Source organism: Pelophylax lessonae (genome assembly GCF_965119305.1).
Source record: "Pelophylax lessonae genome assembly, chromosome: 1".
Lineage (NCBI taxonomy): Eukaryota > Metazoa > Chordata > Amphibia > Anura > Ranidae > Pelophylax > Pelophylax lessonae.
Window position 1 is genome coordinate 888,968,413 of NC_138768.1, and position 27,927 is coordinate 888,996,339.

At 45.7% G+C, this 27,927-nt stretch overlaps 1 protein-coding gene and 1 pseudogene across 2 annotated transcripts in view; both read left to right on the forward strand.

The window, feature by feature from the left end:
* Positions 1 to 27,927, forward strand: part of LOC309550814 — a 567,902-nt pseudogene that overhangs the window by 76,492 nt on the left and 463,483 nt on the right. The window contains exons 6-7 of the transcript in view: positions 6,800 to 7,853; positions 22,048 to 22,119. The product of the transcript in view is annotated as an uncharacterized misc_RNA (transcript). The remainder of the gene's footprint in view (positions 1 to 6,799; positions 7,854 to 22,047; positions 22,120 to 27,927) is intronic.
* LOC309548431 (uncharacterized protein) lies at positions 23,754 to 26,093 on the forward strand (the record flags this gene model as incomplete). Its single annotated transcript, XM_082248376.1, has 3 exons — positions 23,754 to 23,769; positions 25,405 to 25,535; positions 25,863 to 26,093. The coding sequence occupies 3 exons, from the start codon at positions 23,754 to 23,756 to the stop codon at positions 26,091 to 26,093; spliced, it is 378 nt and encodes a 125-aa protein (XP_082104502.1).

A 27,927-nucleotide genomic window follows, 5' to 3' on the forward strand; every position in this document is an offset into this window, starting at 1 on the left:
TGACGGCAAGAGTGTTTTATAATATTGGATGGTAAACCCATAGGGAACCTTCCCCACTTTGGAACCACCTATGGCCTGTTTTAGTTCAGCCAAGGTGATGGGATCCTCTAGGGCACAGGTGTCAAACACAAGGGCCGCGGGCCAAATCCGGCCCTCCAGGCTAATTCATGTGGCCCTTGCACCTCTCTTGCAGCTGCTGCATCTCCCTCATGTCTACCCACACCTTGTCTCAGCAGATGGCAGCAGAGAGGACAGAACTCCTCTGCCAGATCCTGTGCTTCCCCCTGCAGCTGCAGAGAGGACACCCCCAACGCAGCAGAGAGGAGGTCACAACTCCTCCTACAGATCCTGGACCTCTCTGTGCAGCCAAAGCACCCCCCGCCTCCACTGGTCTCGGCATTCAGCAGACTCTGGCAGCTGACTCCAGCCTTCCCCCAGGCCCTGCAGTTGCTGCTTCCCAGCTTCGCCTCCATGTTCTACCCAGCAGCAGCACATGGTAAAGGTAGTGCACTGTGATGTAAGGGAGGGTGGAGGGCTCTTGACTTCTGATAGTGGTGGGCTACAGATAGAACCGGACCTCTGAGGGCGACCATAATGGTGATGCGGTCCGCAATGAAATTGAGTTTGACACCCCTGCTCTAGGGATTTACTGTCCGTGTTGGGACAACCAGGGCATCCAGAAAGAGAGCAGGTTTTCCTCTACATGGGTCTGTTGGGGGTTGGGGTATGTAAGATATAGAGCGAGGCATAGAAGGATTTAAATTCTTGTGTGATATCTCTAGGTTACGTGGCTTTTTGACCTGTGCGGGAGATAATAGGTTTCTTCTTGGAGGGATCTAGCCAATAGTCTGCCACACTGACTTCCCGACTGACATTTTACGACAAATTTGCATGGCTGCCTTAGCTTTGTAAAGTAAAGGTCATTAATTTGCCTACGTAGAGTCATAAGTTCTCCCTCTGAGGAGAGAAGAGTGAAAGAGCGTGTTTGTGATGGGACTCCAACGCATGCAAAGCTTGGAGTAAGGAGTCTAGTTGTGCTGTACGCTGTTTTTTGATCCAGGAGCCATGCTTTATGAGCACCCCACGAATCACTGCCTTGTGTGCCTTCCAAATGATTCCAGGGTCAGTATCTGCAATAGTGTTAGTCTAAAAGAAATGGTATAATTCTCTACATCTGTCAAAACAGTCTCATCTTGGAGTAGGCTTTCATTTAGTCTCCACATCCGGGTTCTGGACCATCGAAAGTCTTTTAGTGCGTAAGAAAGTATAACGGGGGCATGGTCGAACCATGTAATAGAGCCTATTAACCACTCTGCAACCGCTCACAGTAATACTACTGCGGCAGAGTGGTTCGTTATCGTCCAGCCACGTAGTATTAACGTGACTGGACACTCCCCCTTCTGGGCGGCGCTTGCGCGCCGCCGGAGGCTCGCTCCCGCTGTTTTCATTCACAGCGGGAGTCGGGCCAGGGGAGGAGCAGCGGCGATTGCCGCTGCTCTTACCCGATCGTCGGGGATCGAGTCTGGAGATCCGCCCGCTGTGTGTAAACACAGCGGGCGGATCTCCATAGTGACAGGGAGTGACAGATCGGACTGTTCAGCATAGCTGGACATCCGATCTGTCCATGAATCACATTGTCACTTCCCCCCCTACACGTCAGTAAGCACCAGGCATACATTAACCCCTCCCTCTCCAATAAAATTAACCCCTTCCCTGCCAGTGTCATTTTTACAGTAACAGTGCATATATATAGCACTGATTACTGCAGTAATGTCACTGGTACCCCCAAAAGTGTCAAAAATGTCAGTCAGGGGTCCGGTCTGTCCGCCGCAATGTCGCAGTCCCGCAAAAAAAATCGCAGATCGCCGCCATTACGCGTTAAAAAAAAAACACCAAAAATGACAGAAATCTTTCCCTTTGTTAGTAAACGCAATAACTTTTGCGCAAACCAATCAAAATACGCTTATTGCGATTTTTTTTACCAAACATATGTAGCATAAAACAAATTGGCCAAAAACTTTTAAAAAAATTGGTTTTTACATCTTTTTTGGGGGGAATTTCATATAAAAAAATGTGAAAAATATTGTTATTTTTTCAAAATAAACGCTCTTTTTTTGTTTATAGCGCAAAAAGTAAAAATCGCACAGGTGATCAAATACCACTAAAAGAAAGCTCTGTTTGTGGGAAAAAAAGGACGTAAATTTCGTTTGGGTACGGCGTCGCACGACCGCGCAATTGTCAGTTGAAGTCGCACAGCGCCGAATCGCAAAAAGTGGCCTGGACGGAAGACAGCAAAATCCTCCGGTTGTAAAGTGGTTAAAGAGTCATGGATCGCGTGTAATTGACAATGCGGCATCAAGAAATAGTCTATATGAGAGTATAGTTGGTGAGGTGAGGAGTAGAAAGAATAGTCTCGTTCTCCGGGATGCATCAGGCGCCAAACATCTATCAATTGTGCACCATGGAGGGACTTTGCAATACATGTATCCTCCGAAGGAATCAGAGGGATATTAAAATCTCCCTCAATAATTAGTTGACCCTCAGAGAACTCCAGGAGCTTCTCCATACCTCTAGTAATGAACGCATCCTGCTGGCTGTTGGGAGCATAATAGGTGGTCAAAGTCACTCTGACGTCACCAACATTGCCCTTCAGAAACAGAAATCGGCCATTGGGGTCTTTTAGAATATGCGCGCAGTGTCCATGGTACCATACTAAAAAAAAAATGATAGAGGCTCTTTTTGATTTAGCCTCCGGGTTAGTAGAGTGGTAGGCCAAGGGGAAAACCGGTTCTTAAATAGTGGAAGCTTGTCATCCCTGAAGTGGGTCTCCTGTACAAAGGTGATATCAATTTTAGATCGTTTAAATCGTTCAACAAAAATTGCCTCTTTTCCGGGACGTTAAGTCTCTTAGCATTGATCGAGAGGATCCTGATGTTATCCATGTGTTAAGAAGGGCGAGGGGAAGGTTGGGAAGTGAGGTTAGGAAGAGGTAGGGGAGGGTAAGAGGGGGCCAAGGGGGGGCGGGGTATAAAGAGAATGGAGATAAAAAGAGGGGAGACAAAGATGGTATGAGAGAGGAAGAAAGGAAAGTCAGGCAAGCAAAGAATATGAGAGAGTGAAAGAGAAGGGGGAAATCCCACAGAGAGAGGCCTCAATTTACTAAGAGAGCAAAAAAATGCTATGGCGCTCACCAGCAAGGAGTCGGATAAATGAGCGTGTGCCTATGTGGGGTTGTGGTTGGAAATAGCCAAGGGAGGCCCCCCCCCCCCCGAGCCTTCTTGAATAAATGAAAGGTATATAATGTGTAGCACTGCCCCCTAGAGGACTGCTGAATTTTCACACTTGAAGGATTCCCTTGGGTTACCTGTAGCAACTGCTTGCAGAAATCTTAACACTTTATGTTCTTGGCTCAGTCAATGATCAGTCTATGGGTGGATGTTTTTGTGGTTTTATTTCATATTGGGATAGGAGAAGGGATGAGTGGGATACTCCAACTGTTGAACAATTCAGAGGACTTCTAGCTTGAGAATGCGGCAAGGCTGCTACTTCATCCTGCCACTTGAATGAAGCTGAGGTAAGTGTTCCTATTTGTGTTTCTCCTCAGGGTATTCCCCCAGTACCCCCTTTCTATGCACTTGCCGTCACTCATCCACTGACTACACACTCTGGAGTGGTCCCCTTCCTTGGCAGAACCCTGGGCAAGATCCTCTGTACTCACCATACTATTTTTCCAGATTCTCACAGTGCCCCAACTCCTCCAGTCAGCTCTCCTGGACCTCTGGGTTCAGCCTCACACCATTGACTCACCAGGCCTGTGACCACCACCAACTGCTGCAAAAGAGGAGGCAACCACCACCCTCCTTCCGGGACTTTTCTTCCCGCCAAAAGACCTCTACGTCATGTGCCAGTGGCTTTTTATACCCTGCCCCACAATGCACAGAGACAACCCATCTGTGCCAATCTCTGGGGCTGTATCAAAAGCCTGTGTGTCATTGGCCAGGTTTCCTCCAGCAGCCAATGTGCCTTCCTATTGGATCAGCTGGGGACACTCCCTTAGACCAGATGAATCACACACTGAGCAGACCTAACTCACAGATCCTGATCCCTGATAAGCAGAGTGCAATATAGAATTTACCTGCTGCTCCTCCGATAGGCAGACAGAGGCAAAACTACACTCCCTTTCTAGCACCTGACTAGGAGGGCGCTACATCTTTAAAAGACGTGGATCTCCGGGTAAATTTGAAAAGTTGTGGGGCATGTGATTGGATACCCCTGGCCTTGGTCCACAAGAATTAACACATCAAAGATTAGTCCTAGGACCACATTGAGGGTGTGTTTGACGCTGACAGTGTGTTTGCTGGGTTTGCTGGAGGAAATGGAACCTCTTGGAGCACAAAGAATTTTATTGTTGGTTACTCTCAGGGCTTTTTTTCTCAGAGAATAGGTGCAGGAACTCCCCCCTAAGCTGTGAGTCACCCCTTGTCTCCGCCCCCTTCCCACCTCTGAGCACCGTCCCTTGGTTCCACCCCCAACCCACCTCCCAGTACCGCCCCATTTAGAGAATACAAAACCAAGAATCATTTTGTGGTGCTAAATAATTTGTATGGAACTTTATATTGATAACAAGAAAAGCAGTAAAATAGATCCCCCAGCAACCATAGATCCCCACAGCAACCATAGACCCCCCCAGCAACAATGGACTCCACCCCAGCAACAACGGATCCCCTGCAGCACAACAGATCTCACCCTAGCAACAATAGATCCCCCACATAACAATAGACCACACCCCAGCAACAACAGATCCCCACACAATAAAAAATTGACCACCCACAACAGAATACCACAACCAGCAACAAAAGATTCACCCTAGCAACATTGGACCTCACCAGCAGCAACAACAGATTTTCAAGCAGCCAGTATCATAAGACCCTTCAGCAGCCAGCAACAATAGACCTCTCCCTCAACAACAGATTAGCAACATAAGACCCCCCAGAAAAAATAGATCCCCCTACCAGCAACATTAGACCCTCACACAAAAACAAATCCCCACCAGTGACAATAGATCCCCTAGCAGCCAACATCAATAGACCCTCCAGCACACCCCACACCCCTTGCACATACACTCAGCGCTGGAGGTGCCGGAACTGCATTCCCCCCGCGTTCCCGCTGAAAAAAGCCCTGGTTACTCTGTTCTATGCCGGCAAGGCTATTCTTCTACATCGGGGGAAGGGCGAAGCGCCATCGGTGGAGTATTGGAAGTCACCAGTGAACGAGATGCTGCCGTTTTACAAAGCCACATACCTGAATAGAGGATGCGTTATATGGTTGGACTGAGAGGCCATCTACTCTTCTCGGAGGTGATTGTGGTCTGCCACCAGTGAAGGTGACGGTCACCTTAGAGGGGTGATTTGAGGTCCCCTGATACTTAGGGAGGTAACAAATGAAGTCTATGACAAGCAGATGACAAGCAGTGGTGAGAGGGTGGGGGAGGTTGGCGTATGGACCTGGGTGAGAGTCTGTGTGGGGGAGACACTGCCGCGTTGAGGTTCTCCTGGGAGGTTCTCCTATAAGTATTGTAGAACATGAGCATTGCACTGAGGTTGGGGGGGATGGGGAGTTGTTTTAGTTGCCTTGTTTGTTTCTTGTCTGTTTTTTGGTGTTATTTTCGGTTCACACTGGGGCGGCACGGCTCTGTACTACTTCGGGGGAGACTTGTGTATTCCCATGCACCACGACTTCGGAGCGACTTGCATGGACTTCACATAATGGAAGTCTATGCAATTAGCTCCGAGGTCGCCCCAAAGTAGTACAGGACCCTTTTTCTAAGTCGGAGCGACTTGTGTCACTCCTATTAGAACGGGTCCTGTAGCGGTCAATGGACCGCAAGGGAGCGCGATTGTCAGGCTGACAAGTCGCCTGACAAGTCGCACTAGTGTGGATCGACTCTTACTTTTATGTTTAAAAATCAATAAAAAGAATTTTCAAAAAAAAGAAAGATGAGTCCTAGGAATGAATAAACAGGAGGGAACGGGATAAGGAGCAGGCCAAGGAGATGTTGGGGGAGTGGGTGGAGTCAGTGAGATGTTGGGGGAGTGGGTGGAGTCAGTGAGATGTTGGGGGAGTGGGTGTAGTCAGTGGAGGTGGCGAATGGAAAGATGCAGGAGTGACTATATATGAAGGTTACGATCGATGTGTCTATGACTGTACAAAGCGGGAATATTGTGTACCGAATGGAATGGACTTTTCTTTCTTTATAATAAAACTTTTTCTGATTTTAAAAAGAAAAAAACACTCAGAAAAGATGAGTAGGAAAAATGTCAGTGGCCTCCACCTGTAAAACCATTCCTGTTTTGGAGGTCGTCTCATTGTTGCCCATCTAGTGCACCTGTTGGTAACAACCCCCTCTGCTACTTGACTGACCAGATGAATATCCCAGGAGTTTCCCTGACTTGATGCTATACTCTGATTATAAAGTGTTGAGCAGTGTATATGAGTGTGGAAAACTCTTGGTAATTTTTCTTGTCTTCTGACAGACGGACTCTGTGGTGGGAATAGAAGGACATCGGAGGAAGATGTGACTACAGAAGATAATGACATGGCATCTTCTCCAGAAGTAAATCCCGTTCCTCATAATATACATGACAGACCTCACCATTGGAGGAGATCATTGGAATCTCCTGATACTTCACATAGTCCTCTAATATCTGACAGTGCCGATGGGTGCGGGAAACCATCTCATCTCAGGGAATCTTCTTTATACCATAAAGGGGTTCATACAGGAGAGAATTCATTGTCATGTTCAGAGTGCGGGAAATGTTTTAAACGCAAAAGTAGCCTTCTTCGCCATCAGAGAATACACACAGGTGACCTTCCCTATTCATGTGCAGAGTGCGGGAAATCTTTCAATCGTAAAGAAATCTTTCTTAGCCATCAGAGAATACACACAGGTGAACGTCCCTATTCATGTGCAGAGTGCGGGAAATGTTTCAATCATAAAGAAAACTTTCTTAGCCATCAGAGAATACACACAGGTGAGCGTCCCTATTCATGTTCAGTGTGCGGGAAATGTTTTAATCATAGTAGTATCCTTCTTCGCCACCAGAGAATACACATGGGTGAGGGTCCCTATTCATGTTCAGAGTGCGGGAAATGTTTTAATCATAGAAGTAGCCTTCTTATCCATCAGAGAATACACACAGGTGAGCGTCCCTTTTCATGTTCAGAGTGCGGGAAATGTTTTAATGATAGAAGTAGCCTTCTTAGCCATCAGAGAATACACACAGGTGAGCGTCCCTATTCATGTTCAGAGTGCGGGAAATGTTTTAATCATAGTAGTATCCTTCTTCGCCATCAGAGAATACACACAGGTGAGCTTCCCTATTCATGTTCAGAGTGCGGGAAATGTTTTAATAATAGAAGTAGCCTTCTTAGCCATCAGAAAATACACACAGGTGAGCGTCCCTATTCATGTTCAGAGTGCGGGAAATGTTTTAACAATAGAAGTAGCCTTCTTAGCCATCAGAGAATACACACAGGTGAGCATCCCTATTCATGTTCAGAGTGCGGGAAATGTTTTAGTCACAAAACATACCTTCTTAGGCACCAGAAAATACACACAGGGGAACGACCTTTTTCATGTTCAGAGTGCGGGAAATGTTTCATTCAAAAAGGAAACCTTCTTAGACATCAAAGAATACACACAGATGAGCCTCCATGTTAATGTTCAGAGTGCGGGAATTGTTTTGCGCACAAATGTTTACTTGTTAGACACCAGAAAGTTCATACAGGCGAGCGTCTCTAATCTTGTGCAGAGTGCGGGAAACGTTTAACTAAGAGCACCTACTTACACACAGGTGGGCGCCCTTTTTAATGTTTTAAGTGCGGGAAATATTTTCCAAAGAAAAGTTTATTTCTTAGAAACCAGAAAGTTCATACCGGCGAGCGTCCTAATTCATGTTCAGAGTGCGGGAAATGTTTCACTCCTTATGTACAGCAAAAAATTCACACTTATATTAGAGGCTCCATTTTCATGTTCAGGGTGCGGGAAAGTTTAAAAATAAAGGAAATATAATGAAACATCAGAGTGCGCCCCCTGCTGGTACTACGGGAAATGGACGCTGGATTGTAACGGGTGGAACTGTTTAGTCCATAAACAAATGCGAAACCACCACAGTCCACTCGGGGTTGGTTTACACCCACATCGCCCTCTGACCCGCTGTGGGGTTGGCAGGAAATCATGACAATATATGAGCTTGATTTATTGAAGTAGCCGGCTTTTTATTGGTCCAACCAATGTATGATTATTAATACATTTGACACATTTGTTCTATTATAAAAGATTTAAGCTTTATTTTATTCATATCATTTACTGTGTGATAATCGCTTATTCTGATCTTGTCCAATAAAAACTCTTCGTACAATATTCTGTGCCGAGTCTTCTTTTTTACCAATGATTAGATGATCGGTGATTGGAATGTGATCAGTTCATAGAGAGTCATCCATTGGGGTTTTATTAGTGAGATGGAGAGTGGAGAAGGCACCACATTGACAGCCATTGGAGGCCCTTTCTAAAGCCCTAACCTGTCTATGACATTCGTCTTCCAAACTCTATCTCACTGAGCTAAGGCCAGAAGAGTTCCAGGAGTTCTTCTCTGTCCACAGTTCCCAAACCAAAAGGAGACATCCACCACATCTTCAATCTTAAGGCCCTAAATGTCCTCCGCTAGGCCCAGGAGTTCTGCATGCAATCCACCAGGTCTCTCTTTATCAGAGAAACTTTTTTTTGGTCCACCCACATACATGTACTGCGGCAGGGTGGTCATTGGGCACAGAATCACGTACCTCTACAACATCTGCATTTTCGGGTCTGGGGCGTCAACGCATGCTGCTGGCACTCAGCTCCCGCTGGACACAGCGAGAGCCAATCAGCAGGTCCAGTGGCACCCAGCAATCGTTCCCGAGAGAGGCAGAACACTGGTCTGACAAAGTAAAGAAGGCAGATCACCGTTCTGTTAGTAGGGAAGATGGAGATCCTGTGTTTCTGCTAATGAAGGAAGGAGATACTGGCGCACAGAGATTATATATAGTCCAGCCAGTAATAAATATTAAAAATACCAATGATCAGAGTAGAGGGTATTCCATAAAATGCCACTGGTCTTTGGTTATGGGGGTACAATAAAGGAATGCATGGGACCACCTGCGGCTGCTGTCCTCAGAGTTGTGACTGGTTCTGTATACAGTAAGAGGAAAGGCCTGTAGAAGGAGCAAAATACTCTGCATGCTAGCCTTGCTTCTCTTCTCATCTGGTACCTCCTATCCTTCCGGTGACGTCACTTCCGCTGTGTCTTCCACACTGGCTCCTCCAGGATCCCAAGCCAGCCATCTCTCTGCTCAGCAGCTGGAATAGGTGATAGCGGTCCTGCAGGACGGTTCTAGGAGGATCCACACCCACAGACTCTGCCACCAGATAAGCACTTGTATATCTTACCTCTTTGGAGTGTTTTTAATCCTTTGCTACTAAAACCCTTTAACCCCAAAACTACACTAGCTGGCACTTCCTGTAGGGTTGTCACCCATCCGGGATTCACCCAGACAGTTTGGGTTTTGAATAATGTGTTTGGGTTTCAGGCCACCTGAATCCCGGACACAATATTCAAAATGGACTGTGGCTTCCCAAGTAACCAAGTAGCACAACCCCTGAGTGCATAGATGTTCACACCGGCCCCACCCCCATACACAGACAGGAGAGGAGAAAGGGCTTGATCTACTCCTCCTCCTCCCACCCCTTCCTATCTGTCTGCCCACCCACACTCCAATCCCTGGCGTTCTGTGCCTCAGGAAAGGGATGTGTGGGCTGAACGTTTGAAGCTTAGCAACTGGCAGATACACAGTGGATGAAAGGCTTTGATGCCTGAGCCTCCATCCTCGGGTGAATGAGCTCACCATCCAATGTCTATGACTGAAGTCTCCGCCCGCTCTCCCATCTTTCTCCTGCCTCCAAGTGAGTGAGTACCCTAAGATAAGGTTTAAGGGGTGCCATGAAGACACTGATGTAAGGGGGGCTTTTGGAACCCTAATTAAAGAGGGAATGCTGGGAACTCTGATGCAAGTGGGAGGTTTGGTGAGCAGAAACCCCCTTATATTAGAGTTCCCCTTTACATCAGTCTGCAGCTTTCCCCCTTAAAAATAAATGTTGCCGTGCACAGCTGGGAAAAATTGTGCCCCATCGTTGGTCCAATGGGAGGAATTGTGCCCCATCATTGGTGTCAGTGGGAGTAATTTTGCCCCATCATTGGTGTCAGTGGGAGTAATTGTGCCCCATCATTGATGTCAGTGAGAGGAATTGTGCCCCATTGTTGGTGTCAGTGGGAGGAAATGTGCACCCTTGGTTGGTGACATTAGAATGAATTCTGCCCATCATTGATGTCAATGGGAGGAATTATGCCCCATTGTTGGTCTCCAAGGGCCAGATAAAAGCAATCTAAGGGCTGCAGTTTGGAGACCACTGTTGTAGACAGCTCAATTTGTCCAGTTCTACTACAGACCCCTAAAACACAACATTGTGACATTGTGGGATAATTTAGTCCCTTCTTTGGACAGTCCAGGTCACCTGGCACAGAAAATCAGGTTGTCCCTGAACTGGAGGCTCAGGAATCCTACTCAGAAGTAGGGAGTAGTCACTTTGAGTGTTCACCCAGGTGCTGGCCCCAGGGCTAGCCTTGCTGTACTCTTAGGGCATTCCCATTGTGGGATTTCTGGAACACCTCCATTCGCTCAGGTTCTGGCTGACAGCATAGCTAGAACTGTCCTGACATTGCCAAGGTTCAACTGGGTCCTGAACCTTCAGATCTCAGTACTGGAACCAACTCATGGCTTGGAATATCTGGGTCTCATCCGACACACACCTTAGGCCAGAGTTTTTGTTCCCCAAGAGAAATTTTAAACTCTCTTTTCCCAGGCTCGGACTCTTCAGTCTAAGGGTCACCCAATTTTTTGCTTCTGCCTGAGAGTTCTGGAGCTCATAGTAGTGTTCTTCTAGACCAGGGGGTCTCCAAACTTTCTAAACAAAAGAGCCAGTTTACTTCAGAATTCATGGGGGGCTGGACTGTGGCCAGTGGGAGTAGATAGGGTCCCGTCAGTGGAAAAAAAACAATTAGTAGATAAGTGAAAAAGTAGGCGCTGGTAATCAGTGTGTGTTAGGGAGTATTAGATTGTCTACACCAATCAATTATGTCCATAAAGATAAACCTCGTTTACCAATAAATCTATAAATAAATGGTGGACTTTAAAATCATCTATAATACCATAATGTGAACAATTTGTAATAACAACCAGGTGTTGTCATTGTCAACCACAATATCAAAAAGGTGAAATATATATCTCTGTGTCTATATAAAATTGGTGACTTTTAGTGATATTAAAATTGCAATTAGTGACACTTGTGTTATAAAACCTTATGTGACATAAAAACGCATGTAATTAGCAATAAAATCTATAAAATCTGTAATTCATTTATATTTTTGTGCAATAGGTGAAAGAAAGTCCGTGGTGATTAAATAAAATCTTCAAAGTGCTTTTGTGCTCCAATTTGTGCTCTTGATGATATTCAGCAATATTTGCTTCTTACCAGATGGCTTTAGGCCACAAGGACCTAGATCGCTTTTGATCCCTTTAAGGATAGATCAATCCTCCACGAGTTTATCCAATCCAGGGATAGGTGGTAGATGTTCCAATCTGGATCTGGACCGCAGGATAGGGTCTCAAGCAGATGTATATGGGAAAATATGATAGGGAAGCCAAAATATAGTGTAAATCCGTTTTTATTATAGTGAAAAAATAAAAGATAAAATTGGCTGCTTACAGTGTGTAGTGCCTTCTCCTGGCACTAGGTGGAAGCGCTGCAATATGTTTAGGGTGTATGGAAGTGACCACTCTGGTGCTCTGTAATAGGATACAGTTTCCTTCCCAGCCCCTGTAGTGTGGCAGCGGTGGCGTGCGTTCCAGACCAAAGCAGGAAATGACGTCGCTGGTTAACTCAGTTTCCAGTTTACAGACCACAATGCATTTTGCGGTTATCGCGTCCTCAGGAAAAAACAATGCCCCATTGGTTTCATTGGGAGGAATAGTGCCCCATCATTGGTGTTAGTGGGATGAATTGTGCCCCATCGTTTGTGTCAGTGGACCCCATTGTTGGTGTCCTCATTGTATATGTTGTGGTTTACCCAGGGTTATGGCTGAAGCTATCATTGTATTGATTTTTCCAGCTGACGGCTGGCATTCTCATGAAACCATTCCGAGCGGATCATGAGCTTTCCGAAGCAGGGGGAAGGGTTGTTCCTCCCCCTCCTGCCGCTTGTCGGTGTTTTTTGGGCTTACCGTTTTTGCCTGGATATAAACGATCCGATGGTGCGGCTGGCTGCTCTCATAGACTATCAAAGAGTGGATACTCTTTCATCGCCTCTATGGCCTTGGAGGACCGGAGCGACGTCACTTCTGGTCCAGGCTGGAAGTAAATCATTTTTTTTTATCTTTTTATCTTACAAGGGATGTTTACATTCTTTGTAATAGGAATAAAAGTGATCAAAAAAAAAAAGAAAAACAATTAAAAGGGACAGTGTAAAAATAAAAAGTAAAAAATACAAGAAAAAATTTGAAGAGACCCCATCCCTGCTCGGTGCTTGTGCGCGGAAGTGAACGCATTCGTAAGTCACTCATGCATATGTAAACGGTAATCGCACCACACATGTGTAATACTAGCGCTAGAACTCCTCTGTAACTCCAAAAAGGTAACCTGTGAAGGCTTTTTAACTACCTCAATACTGGGCACTTAAACCCCCTTCCTTCCCAGGCCAATTTTCATCTTTTAGCGATGTTGAATTTTGAATGACAATTGCGCAGTCATGCAACACTGTACCTAAACCAAATTAATGTCATTTTTTCCCCACAAATAGAGCTTTCTTTTGGTGGTATTTGATCACCGCAAGGTTTTTTCTTTTTTAGTGCACAAATAAAAAAAGACCAAAAAGTTTGAAAAAAAAAAAAAAAGTTTTTTTGTTTAGGTTATAAAATTTTGTAAATATGTTTTTCCCTGCACTGATGAGCACTGATGACGCTGCACTGACAGGCACTGATGAGGAGACACTGATGGGGTGGCACTGATATGCAGCACTGATGGGCACTGATATGTGGCACTGATAGATAGCAGTGATATGCAGCATTGGTGGGCACTGATAGGCAGCGCTGATGGGCACTGATAGGTGGCACTGATGGGCACTGATAGGTGGCACTGGTGGGCAATAATGGGCACTGATGGGTGGCACTGATAGATGGCAATAATGGGCACTGGTGGGCAGCACTGATAGGGAGGGCACCACTGGCAGGCTCCCTGAGCTCTGTTTGCCATCCCTGGTGGCCATGGTGGGCATCCCTGGTGGTCATGGGTGGGCATCCCTGGTGGCTCTAGTGGCACCCCCCCAGGGCTGCACTGGTAATCAAATACTCACTGATCCCCCCGGCTGCAGTACAGATCCTCTCTTCTTCTCCTCACTGACAGGATCTGTCAGGAAGAGAAGAGATCAAAGCCGTTTCAACGGCTGTGTTTACATTACATGACAGCTGTGATTGGACACAGCCGTCATGTGATCAGGAGGGCCAATCACAGGGCCCTCCTGCCGCATCTTGTTGCTCTGTGTCCGAGGGACACAGGCACATCGAGATCGCGCCGCTGCACGTGCCCGCGGCGGCGCGATCTCGCTCCTTCTGAAGGACGTTCCGGAACGTCCGATCAGAAGGACGAGACTCCTACCCGGCCGTATATGTACAGTGGCCGGGTGGGAGGTGGTTAAGCATCGCCTATGGATATTTTTAAGTACCGTACTTTGTTGCAATTCCACGAGCGTGCACAATTTTAACCACTTCCATACCTGGTCTATTCTGGCACTCCTCTCCTTCATGTAAAAATCATAATTTATTGCTAGAAAATTACTTAGAACCTCCAAACATTATAGATTTTTTTTGCAACAGAGACCCTAGGGAATAAAACACGGTATTTGCGCAGCCATTTTCAAACGCTTTTTTTCACAAAAAAACATCAATTTAAAAAAAAAAAAGGAAACACTGAAGTTAGCCCAATTTTTTATTACAATGTAAAAGATGATGTTACGCAGAGGAAATAGATACCTAACATGTCACACTTTAAAATTGCGCCAAACTTCGGTACTTAAAAATCTCCATAGGTGACGCTTTAAACATTTTTACAGGTTACAAGTTTAGAGTTACAGAGGAGGTCTTAGGCTAGAATTATTGCTCTAGCTCTAATGTTCATGGCGATACCTCACATGTGTGGTTTGAAAGCTGTTTACATATGTGGGCGTGACGTACATATGCGTTCACTGCTGCGTGCAAGTACACTGGGACGGGGGCGCTTTATTTATTTATTTTTTTAATTGTTTATTTTATTACATTTTTTCTATTCATTTCCTTTTTTACACTTTCCCTTTACATTTTTTTTTATCACTTTTATTCCTAATAAAAGGAATGTAAACATCCCTTGTAATAGGAATAGGTCATGACAGGTCCTCTTTATGGGGAGATTGGGGGTCTATTAGAGCTCCAAATCTCTCCTCTGGTCCCCCCTGCATCCGATCAGACTGAGATTGGTGGCCAGGTAAACAAAGGGGCAGAACCGGAAGTGGGGAATACTCGCCGCTCCTGGTCTCCAGGGTTACAGAGCGAAGGGAATGATGTCAGTTCCTATCTCTGTGTACAGGGCAGCCATCACCGCCGGCCCCATCGCTCCCGACCTCCGCAATGGGACCGGAGAGCCCAGGAGAGTCGGTGGGAAGGGGGTGGAACCTCCTTCTATCACCCGCAGAAGTGATTGAGTGGCTAATTATCCACTCAGATCACGTCTGCCTTGTACAGAATCGCCGGCTGAACAAAATGATACCGGGATGATGCCTGTAGGTGCACCCACCACCCCGCTATTACCACTGAACCCCAAGGACGTATGGGTACGTCCATTTGGGGGAATGGTTAAAGTGTATTAATCCCCAAAAAATTGCATTTGCAAAACCGCTGGGCAAATACAGTGTGACATAACAAATTGCAATGACCGCCATTTTTTCTCTTTGGTCTCTGCTAAAAAAAAATTGCATAATGTTTGGGGGTTCTAAGTAGTTTTCTAGTAAGAAATACTGATACTGTTGGGAAGAAGATGAAGGGAGAACACCCTGAAGGCCAGTCCTGAAAAGTTACCTGTTAGAGCAAATAACCAAAACATCACCGTAAGTACGCTAAGTACAATAATTCTAATATGGTAGGGTGACCAGACATCCCCGGTGTCCGGGAACAGACCCCGGAATGAGGACACTGTCCCTGGACCACGTGTGTCCCTGATTCTGTCCCCGGATTCAGGGGCGGTGTACCTATTGCTGACAGCCTAGCAGTACATTCAGCAGTGTGACCATCCATCCAGCACAGTGTCAGTGAGAGTGAGTGGAGCAGAGCTGTCAAATCGAAGCTCTGATGTCGGCTATGGGCGGGCTGAAATGTGGAGCTCCTCCTCCCTTCCATCCACAGCCAGTCAGCAGGCAGTATAACACTCCCCCCGCCCCTCTCCAGCCCACCACATTTGACTGGGAGCAGGGCTGAATGAGGGCACCAGAAGGGAGATGCAAGAAAGTATGACTACAATTAGAGCAAGCACTGTTACATGTAATGCTGGTCGGCTGCAGTGTCTTCCAGATATCTAGGTGTTCAGGCAGTGTGAGGTCACCAATCAGCCTCCTCTCCCCTCACTCCTTACCTTTTTTATCTCCCTAACTTGAGCTGCACATTGCCTGATACACTGATAAGAAGACCCTGCAGCAGCATTCTCCAAAACCAGGGACACATGGCCGTTACCCATTTCAGCTTCTGTTCAGCTATTTAGCCGGAGCTCTGTGTGTGCTGCATGGTTTTTTATGTTTTGTTGGAGGATTTACTGCTGGTTCAGGCTAGAAGCTTCAGAGACCCATTAACTGTTTACTGTCCTCCACTAATCTTCAGCAGTTAACTGTTTGTAAGACAATTTTTATTTTGGAAATTGGATGTGCTGCTGTCTTCTGTCACTTGATTGTACTTTCAAAGCAGGATTACTGACTTGAAATTTTCGCCCTCATTGGCCAACCTCTACATGGGTTGGTGGGAGCGGTCCCACATCTTTGGGGGTGGAAACCCCTACAGAACAGAAATTGTGGTCTATCTTAGATTCATAGATGACCTCTTGCTGGTGGTCCGCAGGGGAGTGGAAATCATGCCATCTATGTTATCATATCTCAACAATAATAATTTAAATCTTTCATTCACTGGCGCCGCGGACAGAAACTCCATGTGCTACTTGGATGTTTGTCTGACAGGTGCAGATGGCAGGGTGTACACCACTCTCTATAGGAAACCTCTCTCGGGCAATTCTCTTTTACTTGCCCAGTCGGGCCATCCCAGACACACCATTAGGGGTATCCCTGTAGGTCAATTCCTGCGAATCAGACGTATTTGCAGTAGTAATGAACGATTTGAAAGGGAGGCACGGTCCCTTCATGTAAGATTTTTACAGCGGGGATACCCCAAATGGATGTTGAATAGGGCACTTACCATAGCTAGAAACAAAGATAGATGTGAACTAATTGGGAAAGACACTCGGCTACGAACCAACAAAAGTTACCAGCTTACACTTTCCACCCCCTTCAGTAATGAATTTAATACAATAAAACAGATCTTCAACGGGCATCTGCCTATTTTATTTTCTGACGATATCTGTTCCAAGATCTTGAAGGGAGGGGTGAATGTTGTCTCACGTAGAGCCCCATCTCTAGCGTGCTCCCTGGCTCCCAGCTTTTTCCACACTAAGGTTCCCCAATCAGTTACATGGTTACACTGCAAAGGGAATTACAAATGTGGGGCTGTGGGATGTGCCTGTTGTGGTCATATCCAGAATGGTACCACCTTTAGGTCCTCCGTTAGTCATAAAGTGTATGACATTAGTTCCTTCTTCAATTGCAATACCAGTTACATCATTTATTTAATCACATGTGCTATTTGTAAAATGCAATATGTAGGCAGGACCACGAGACGGCTCAGGGACCGGTTCCAACAACACATTTATAGCCTAGAGAAAAATTTGTCCACCAATGTGGCCAGACATTTTAATGGGTGCCACAATGGGGATAAAACAGCCATGCGGGTTCAAGTCATTGAAAAGGTCAGGACACCTAAGCGAGGGGGCGATGCCTTTCGATCCCTTTGCCGTAAGGAAGTATTTTGGATTTTCCATTTGCAGAGTCGCATCCCGCTCGGACTCAACTTTGAGTGGGATGTTAGCCATTTTTATGAGTAAATTTAGTGGTTGCCTTTCCCCCACCATTCTGCGATCCAGGTACCTTTTTTAGATCTGATAACATATCCAGTCATGTGTTGTGGCAGCTCCCCTCTTTTTCTTCCCCCTCTTTCTCTTCCCCCCCCCTTTCTCACCCTTTCCCCTCCCCCATTCTCCCTTCCCTGTTCCTTTTTTCCTCTTTTTTCACATTACTCTATGCCATGTATTTTTCAGTATTTTTATAAGATCCATATTTATGATCATGCTAGTGTTCCGTTATCCACATACATTTCTGTATGGGCACATTTCCACAAACTATTTTTTTGGGTATACTTTACATTATGGTTTATTCTCCTTTTAGGTGGATTACATGTGTCCGCATGGTTAATGCGTTGGGGATAGTTTCCTTGTAATGTATACATGGATGCACGAGTTCAGGCATCCTTCTGTGGTGATAGTACACCATATGGAAGACACAATGATTTTATGTACCTATTTTTGTATTTTTGTATATTCATATAGGAAGTGTATTCAGGTTTGTGTGGGTGTACACCGACATACAGGTACATACACATACTATACAAAGGTTCTTACATTTGTTATAGTCATTATTTTTCTCTGTTTGTTACGTTGTATGTATTTACATTTTTTCCAATGATTTTCATTGGTACTCTTTACACGTTTTTTTAAACGTTTTTCTATGTGATTGTCGGTCCAGGTCTTTGTGTGTATGGGTGAGTTCACGGTACACACGATGGGCTGGAACTTCAGCTTGATTTTTATATTTAAATCACCACTGAGATGCCCTTTGGGGCTGAGGCCAGGTGATTAATTGAGTTGTGCACAACTGCTGATTGTCTCCGCCCCCGGTACACCTGTTTTCATTGGGGCGGTCTATTTAAGATCTATAGTCAGCTACAGTCATTGTAATGATTAAGCACAAGATGTATGTGTGAAACGCATCTACGAGACTTTATGCTGGTGTCTTTGGTGTCATCATTTGCAACTTTTTGGAAATAAAGGTATTTGAAACCTATTGGAATCCCTGGATGTGCGGCTAATTCTTTTCCTACAAGGATTACTGACTTGATCCTGCAGAGCTGATTTAAATAGAGTGGAGCAGCGCTGCGATACTATACACATTACACCAGGTTCAGCTGTAAACTCAGTCCCTGACCATCTCTTGAATCAATCATGTCTGCAATCTCTGACCATCTCCTGTATCATGTCTGCAGTCTCTGACCATCTCCTGTACCATGTCTGCAGTCTCTGACCATCTCCTGTACCATGTCTGCAGTCTCTGACCATCTCCTGTACCATGTCTGCAGTCTCTGACCATCTCCTGTACCATGTCTGCAATCTCTGACCATCTCCTGTACCATGTCTGCAGTCTCTGACCATCTCCTATATCACGTCTGCAGTCTCTGACCATCTCCTGTATCATGTCTGCAGTCTCTGACCATCTCCTGTACCATGTCTGCAGTCTCTGACCATCTCCTGTACCATGTCTGCAGTCTCTGACCATCTCCTGTACCATGTCTGCAGTCTCTGACCATCTCCTATATCACATCTGCAGTCTCTGACCATCTCCTGTATCATGTCTGCAGTCTCTGACCATCTCCTGTATCATATCTGCAGTCTCTAACCATCTCCTGTATCATGTCTGCACTCTCTGACCATCTCCTGTACCATGTCTGCAGTATCTGACCATCTCCTATAATAATCTGTCTCTCTCGTGGTGAGGTGATGTGAGGTGTATATGTTTTATACAGGCTGAGTGACCTTACACAGACCCACCCACACACACAAAATAATATTCACACATATACTGACAAAACATACACACACAAAAATAATTACATGTATACTGTCATTACATACAAAAGAAAAAAAAAAAGGTAATAGCCCTGCCCTTTGCATGTGGCATCTACCTGAACCTTGCATGTAGCATCTTCCTGAACCCTGCACGTGGCATCCTCCTGCACCCTGCACGTAGCTCCAGCATACAGGGGGCACACTGACCACCAGCATACAGGGGCACACTGACCACCAGCATACAGGGGCACACTGACCACAAGCATACAGGGGGCACACTGACCACCAGCATACAGGGGGCACACTGACCACCAGCATACAGGGGGCACACTGACCACCAGCACACAGGGGGCACACTGACCACCAGCACACAGGGGGCACACTGACCACCAGCACACAGGGGGCACACTGACCTCCAGCATACAGGGGGCACACTGACCACCAGCATACAGGGGCACACTGACCGCCAGCATACAGGGGGCACACTGACCGCCAGCATACAGGGGGGCACACTGACCGCCAGCATACAGGGGGGCACACTGACCACCAGCATACAGGGGGGCACACTGACCACCAGCATACAGGGGGCACACTGACCACCAGCATACAGGGGGTACACTGACCACCAGCATACAGGGGGCACACTGACCACCAGCATACAGGGGGCACACTGACCACCAGCATACAGGGGGCACACTGACCACCAGCATACAGGGGCACACTGACCACCAGCATACAGGAGGCACACTGACCACCAGCATATAGGGGTACACTGACCACCAGCATATAGGGGTACACCGACCACCAGCATACAGGGGCACACTGACCCACAATATGCAGGCTACTGGTTACCTGTCCACAGGGGACATAACAAATCAAGTAAAACAACTACCATGCAACTATACAAATCTCAAAAGCAATAAGACCCCGTTCACACAGGGGCGACGCTACTTGCTGGGGCGACCTGTGAAGTCACGGTGCAGAGCGTGCACGGCGACCTCGGTGCGACATGCACGGCCTTCATATCATTGAAGTCAATGCAGGTCGCCTACAGGTCGCCCCAAAGTAGTACAGGACCCTTTTTATAAGTCGGAGCGACTTGTGTCGCTCCTATTAGAACGGGTCCTGTGCTAATCAAGGCAGGCGACCCATCGCGACTTGTCAGGCGACCAAGTCGCGCTAGTGTGAATGGGGATTAAGAGAATCTTGTTATCGGTTCCCTCATCTAACGTGCAACAATAAAAAACAAAAAATGCCGCACTGCCCTACACTTCATCTATAAAATTCTACAAATGGACTTATAATGGTAAAACCTATAAATGAATATCCAGTGCAAATCAGCCAATAGTAGTGATGGTATCACCCTCTCTGCAAAAGGTAAGAAATATCGCAGAGCTGCAATGTGCAAATAGTGGTGACCCCCCCTCCCCCCCCCCCATATATAATCATAATAAATAGTACAATTAATGTGCATATTTTACATTTTATTATGATTATATATCGGGGGTTTCACCATTATTTGCACATTGCAGCTCTGCAGTATTTCTTACCTTTTGCAGAGAGGGTGACACCATCACTCCTGCCCGGATTAGATTTGAATTTAGCCACCCCATCCCCCCCTCCAAGTTTTTCCTCCATCTTATCTTCCTAACATTTGGTAACCCTATCCCCAAAAAATCTAAAAAGTATCTTTATCTTTTTTTTTTTCTATCTCATGGACGAAATGTGAGAAATAACATAAATATCATACAATCATTCCATAAACACATCCCACATACACTGCATAGATCATTTCAAGGAAATATGCTTATAAAATAGTTTACCATTTGCCCAAAAAAACAAATATGTCCCCGGATTTCATTTTAAAAATCTGGTCACCTTACAATATGTTCCACAAGGTGGTGACCTGACATCTCTCAGATGGAATGCACAGACAGAAAGTGATATGAGGTACAGACAGGAAGTGATGTAAGATACTGACAGGAAGTGATGTAAGATACTGACAGGAAGTCATGTAGGTCCACAGAGGAAGTGATGTCAGGTAGAAATAGGAATTTCAAAGGCGAGGCAGGAGGAAGTAGAGAGGAGACGTAGTTGGAAGTGGCAGCAGAGGAGGTAATAAGATATTATTTTCTATATATAATCTTTAATTACATAAAGAAAATTTTCTCCTTCCGTTTTTATGCCGGGGGGGGGGGGGGGGGAACAGAAACAGAGGAACACATAACACCGAGAATCAGATTTCAGTCCCCTGGTGAAATCACATAAGTAGCAAAACTTCCTCCAGCTCTCCTGTAGCGCCCTCACCAAGCAGAGACGAGGTTCTCCTAATCTATCTGGGGAAGAGGCAGAGCTCGGGGTGACCCCGACACTCTCCTCTGGAAATATTCAGAAGCTTTCCTCCCTCGTCACTACTAACATTAATCCCGTCCTGGTCCCCCACTCCTCACCCCCATCTAACACCGCAGTCCCCCCGCTCCTCACCCCCATCTAACGCCGCTACCCCTCATCTAACACCGCTGTCCCCCATTCCTCACCCCTCATATAACACCACTACCCCATCCAACACTGCTGTCCTCCATCTATCACCCGTGTTCCCTACTTCTCATTCCTCATCCAACACTGTTGTTCCCCTCTCCTCATCCCCCTTCCCACACTGCTCACCTATATTCCACAACCCCCACTAACGCTGTTGTCCACCACTCCTCATTCCCTTATTCAACATTGCAGATCTCCACTCCTCACATCCCATATTTAACGCTTCTGTCACCCACTCTTCACCCAGACCCAATGCTGCCACCTTGCTTTCTCTCGCTTCTCTCATGATATCGCTCTTATCTCTATTAATAAAACACAGACCTGACCGGAGAGGTGCGTAGGATTCTTAGAAGGAAACAGGGATCTCTACAAGGATGTCATGATGGAGAATCAGCCGCCCCTCACATCACCGGGTAAGAGGAGACTTTATTGTAAAGGAGAGAGCAGTACAGAGGATCCACCTAGATCCCCCATCATCTGATAAACACATAGAAACAATGTATTCAGTCAGTGTGTGTGTTTCCTACAGATGGATCCAGTAATGGGAACCCACCAGAGAGAATTTCCTGTCCTCTGTATTCTGGGGATTCCACACAGGAAGATCACACCATCCCCCACCATCATCAGGTAGGTGAAGATGAATATCGAGATCATAAAAGCGATCTGACTGTATGAAAATATATTCCACTTTTAGGTATAAGGTTATTTGTGCTCACATTTTAAAGAAACCATTCCCTGCTATTTTGTTTGTTTAGAATGAAAATCTGATAGATATAAAAGATGAGGTTAAAGAGGAAGAAGAGACGTATGTGAGGGGTGATCAGCAGTTCAGGGAAGAGGTTGGGATGATGGACAAAGTTAAAGAGGAGGAATCTTCTCCAGACATCAGCACAGGTGAGTGATGGCCACTAAACACAAAAACTGTTTGGGTATATGGATTGATGTTTGAGGATCTGTAGATCCCCTTCTACAAAGACATTATGATGGAGAATCAGCCGCCCCTCACATCACCGGGTAAGAGGAGACTTTATTGTAAAGGAGAGAGCAGTACGGAGGATCCACCTAGATCCCGCATCATCTGATAAACACATAGAAACAATGTATTCAGTCAGTGTGTGTTTCCTACAGATGGATCCAGTAATGAGAACCCACCAGAGAGATGTCCCCGTCCTCTGTATTCCCGGGATTCCACACAGTTCAACATTAAAGAAGAGATAAAAGAGGAGGATGAGGAGAATTTTGTAATGGAGGAGGCAGAGTTTCCAAAAGGTCATAGAAAGCAGTACCAGGACACCATGGTGGAGTCATCCAGTTACAGAAATCCACCAGAGAGATGTCCCCGTCCTCCGTATTCCCAGGATCCCACACAGGAAGATCACACCATCCCCCACAATCATCAGGTAGATGAGAATGTAGGAAAGTGATCCCAAGCCATAAGAGATATCATTCTTCTATTATTATTATTTTTTTGTATTTAATATTATTTCTGCCATTTTGTTGGTTTAGGATGAAGATCTGATAAATGTACAAATTGAGGTTATAAAGGAAAAGACGTATGTGAGGGGTGATCAGCATTTTACAGAGGAGGTTGGGATGATGGACGCAGTTAAAGAGGAAGAAACTCCTCCAGATATCAGCTCGGGTAATTATACAAGAATGGGTTAAAGCTTTCTTAGTGATGTTTGGTTGGGTGGTATCATTGATCTGGTTAGTTGTCATAGTTTGGTGTTGTGATTGCACCCAGAAAAACATCATACTGGATATCTATACTGGTATGGACTGGGTAATGTGTTGGGATCTATACTGGTATGGACTGGGTAATGTGTTAGGATCTATACTGGTATGGACTGGGTAATGTGTTAGGATCTATACTGGTATGGACCAGATAATTTGTCAGGATCTATATTGGTATGGACTGGGTAATGTGTTAGGATCTATACTGGTATGGACTAGGTAATGTGTTAGGATCTATACTGGTATGGACTGGGTAATGTGTTAGGCTCTATACTGGTATGGACTGGGTAATGTGTTTAGGATCTATACTGGTATGGACCAGATAATATGTAAGGATCTATACTGGTATGGACTGGGTAATGTGTTAGGATCTATACTGGTATGGACTGGGTAATGTTTGGATCTATACTGGTATGGACTGGGTAATGTGTTAGGATCTATACTGGTATGGACTGGGTAATGTGTTAGGATCTATACTGGTATGGACTGGGTAATGTGTTAGGAAGGAAAGGATGCCACATCGTTTGATGGAAATGAAAATTATCACCCTACAGAGGGCTGAACTCAAAGACACCCCGAAAATCAAAGTGAAAAAATGATGCAGCAGGCGAGTCCATTTTGGTGAAATGTCATTGCAGAAACTCAGAATGGTCCTCAGTGGTGTGTATGGCCCCCATGTCCTTGTATGCATGCCTGACAACACCGGGGTATGCGCCTAATGAGACGACGGATGGTGTTCTGGGGTATTTCCTCCCAGATCTGGACCAGGGAATCACTGAGCTCCTGAACAGACTGAGGTCCAGCCTGGCGGCATTGAATGGACTGAAACAGAATGTCCCAGAGGTGTTCTATTGGATTCAGGTCAGGCGAGCGTGGGGGCCATTCAATGGTATCAATTCCTTCATCCTCCAGGAACTGGCTGCATACTCTCACCACATAAGGCTGGGCATTGTTGTCCACCAGGAGGAACCCAGGACCCACTGCACCAGCATATAGTCTGACAATGGGTCCAAGGATTTCATCCCAATACCTAATGACAGTCAGGGTGTCATTGTCTAGCCTGTAGAGGTCTGTACGTCCCTCCATGGATACGCCTCCCAAGACCATCACTGACCCACCACCCAACCGGTCATGCTGAACGATGTTACAGGCAGCTCAGCGTTCACCACGGCTTCTCCAGACCCTTTCACGTCTGTCACATGTGCTCAGGGTGAACCTGCTCTCATCTGTGAAAAGCACAGGGTGCCAGTGGTGGAGCTGCCACTTCTGGTGTTCAGTGGCAAATGCCAATCGAGCTCCATGGTGTCAGGCAGTGAGCACAGGGCCCACTAGGGGACGTCGGCCCTTAGGCCACCCTCATGAAGTCTGTATTGATGAGCCATCCTGGAGGAGTTGGACTGCCTGTGCAACCTCTATAGGGTCCAGGTATGGCCTCATGCTACCAGTAGTGACACTGACCCCAGCCAAATGCAAAACTAGTGACAAACACTCAGAAAAGATGAGTAGGGAAAATGTCAGTGGCCTCCACCTGTAAAACCATTCCTGTTTTGGGGGTCGTCTCATTGTTTCCCATCTAGTGCACCTGTTGGTAACAACCCCCTCTGCTACTTCACTGACCCGACGAATATCCCAGGAGTTTCCCTGACTTGATGCTATACTCTGATTATAAAGTGTTGAGCAGTGTATATGAGTGTGGAAAACTCTTGGTAATTTTTCTTGTCTTCTGACAGACGGACTCTGTGGTGGGAATAGAAGGACATCGGAGGAAGATGTGACTACAGAAGATAATGACATGGCATCTTCTCCAGAAGTAAATCCCGTTCCTCATAATATACATGACAGACCTCACCATTGGAGGAGATCATTGGAATCTCCTGATACTTCACATAGTCCTCTAATATCTGACAGTGCCGACGGGTGCGGGAAACCATCTCATCTCAGGGAATCTTCTTCATACCATAAAGGGGTTCATACAGGAGAGAATTCATTGTCATGTTCAGAGTGCGGGAAATGTTTTAAACACAAAAGTAGCCTTCTTCAGCACCAGAGAATTCACACAGGGGAGCGTCCCTATTCATGTTCAGAGTGCGGGAAATGTTTTAATAATAGAGGAACCCTTCTTCGCCATCAGAGAATACACAGGGATGAGCATCCCTATTCATGTGCAGAGTGCGGGAAATGTTTCAATCGTAAAGAAAACTTTCTCAGCCATCAGAGAATACACACAGAAGAGCGTCCCTATTCATGTTCAGAGTGCAAGAAATGTTTTATTCATAAAACAAACCTTCTTAGCCATCAGAGAACACACACGGGTGAGAGTCCCTATTCATGTTCAGAGTGCGGGAAATGTTTTAGTCATAGAAGTAGCCTTGTTAGCCATCAGAGTATACACACAGGTGAGCATCCCTATTCATGTTCAGAGTGCGGGAAATGGTTCACTCACAAAGGAAGTCTTCTTAGCCATCAGAGAATACACACAGGTGAGCGTCCCTATTCATGTTCAGAGTGCGGGAAATGTTTTAGTCACAAAGGAAGCCTTCTAGAGCACCAGAAAATTCACACAGGTGAGCTTCCCTATTCATGTTCCGAGTGCGGGAAATGTTTCACTCAGAAAGGAAGTCTTTTTAACCATCAGAGAATACACAAAAGGTGAGCGTCCGTATTCATGTTTAGAGTGCGGGAAATGTTTTAGTCGTAAAGAAAACCTTCTTAGCCATCAGAGAATACACACAGGTGACATTCCCTATTAATGTTCAGAGTGCGGGAAACATTTTAATCAGAAAGCAAACCTTACCCATCAGACAATGCACACAGGTGAGCGTACCTAATAATGTTCAGAGTGCGGGAAATGTTTCAATTTTATAGAAATCTTTCTTATCCATCAGAGAATACACACGAATAAATAGGGAATTAATGTTCAGAGTGCGGGAAATGTTTTAATCATAAAGGAAACCTTCTTAGCCATCAGAGAATACACACAGATGAGCCTCCCTGTTAATGTTCAGAGTGCGGGAATTGTTTTGCGCACAAATGTTTACTTGTTAGACACCAGAAAGTTCATACAGGCGAGCGTCTCTAATGTTGTGCAGAGTGCGGGAAATGTTTAACTAAAAGCACCTACTTACACACAGGTGAGCACCCTTTTTAATGTTACAAGTGCAGGAAATGTTTTCCAAAGAAAAGTTTATTTCTTAGAAACCAGAAAGTTCATACGGGCGAGCGTCCTATTTCATGTTCAGAGTGCGGGAAATGTTTCACCCTTATGTACGTTTCAAACAGCAAAGAATTCACAATTATATTAGAGGCTCCATTTTCATGTTCAGTGTGCGGGAAAGTTTACTAATAAAGGAAATATAATGAAACATCAGAGTGCACCCCCTGCTGGTACTACGGAAATGGACGCTGGATTGTAACGGGTGGAACTGTTTAGTCCATAAACAAATGTGAAACCACCACAGTCCACTCGGGGTTGGTTTACACCCGCATCGCCCTCTGACCCACTGTGGGGTTGGCGGGAAATCATGACAATACATGAGCTTGATTTATTGAAGTAGCCGGCTTTTTATTGGTCCAACCAATGTATGATTATTAATACATTTGACACATTTGTTAATTCTATTATAAAAGATTTAAGCTTTATTTTATTCATATCATTTACTGTGTGGTAATCGCTTATTCTTATCTTGTCCAATAAAAACTCTTCGTACAATATTCTGTGCCGAGTCTTCTTTTTTACCAATGATTAGATGATCGGTGATTGGAATGTGATCAGTTCATAGAGAGTCATCCATTGGGGTTTTATTAGTGAGATGGAGAGTGGAGAAGGCACCACATTGACAGCCATTGGAGGCCCTTTCTAAAGCCCTAAACCTTTTGGCATCCTGTCTATGACATTAGTCTTCCAAACTCTATCTCACTGAGCTAAGGCCAGAAGAGTTCCAGGAGTTCTTCTCTGTCCACAGTTCCCAAACCAAAAGGAGACATCCACCACATCTTCAATCTTAAGGCCCTAAATGTCCTCAGCTGGGCCCAGGAGTTCCGCATGTAATCCACCAGGTCTCTTTATCAGAGACTTTTTCTTTATTATTATATATAGTCCAGCCAGTAATAAATATTTAAAAATACCAATGATCAGGGTAGAGGGTATTCCATAAAATGCCACTGGTCTTTGGTTATGGGGGTACAATAAAGGAATGCATGGGACCACCTGCGGCTGCTGTCCTCAGAGTTGTGACTGGTTCTGTATAGACTAAGAGGAAAGGCCTGTAGAAGGAGCAAAATACTCTGCATGCATAGCCTTGCTTCTCTTCTCATCTGGTACCTCCTATCCTTCCGGTGACGTCACTTCCGCTGTGTCTTCCACACCGGCTCCTCCAGGCTCCCAAGCCAGCCATCTCTCTGCTCAGCAGCTGGAATAGGTGATAGCGGTCCTGCAGGACGGTTCTAGGAGGATCCACATCCACAGACTCTGCCACCAGATAAGCACT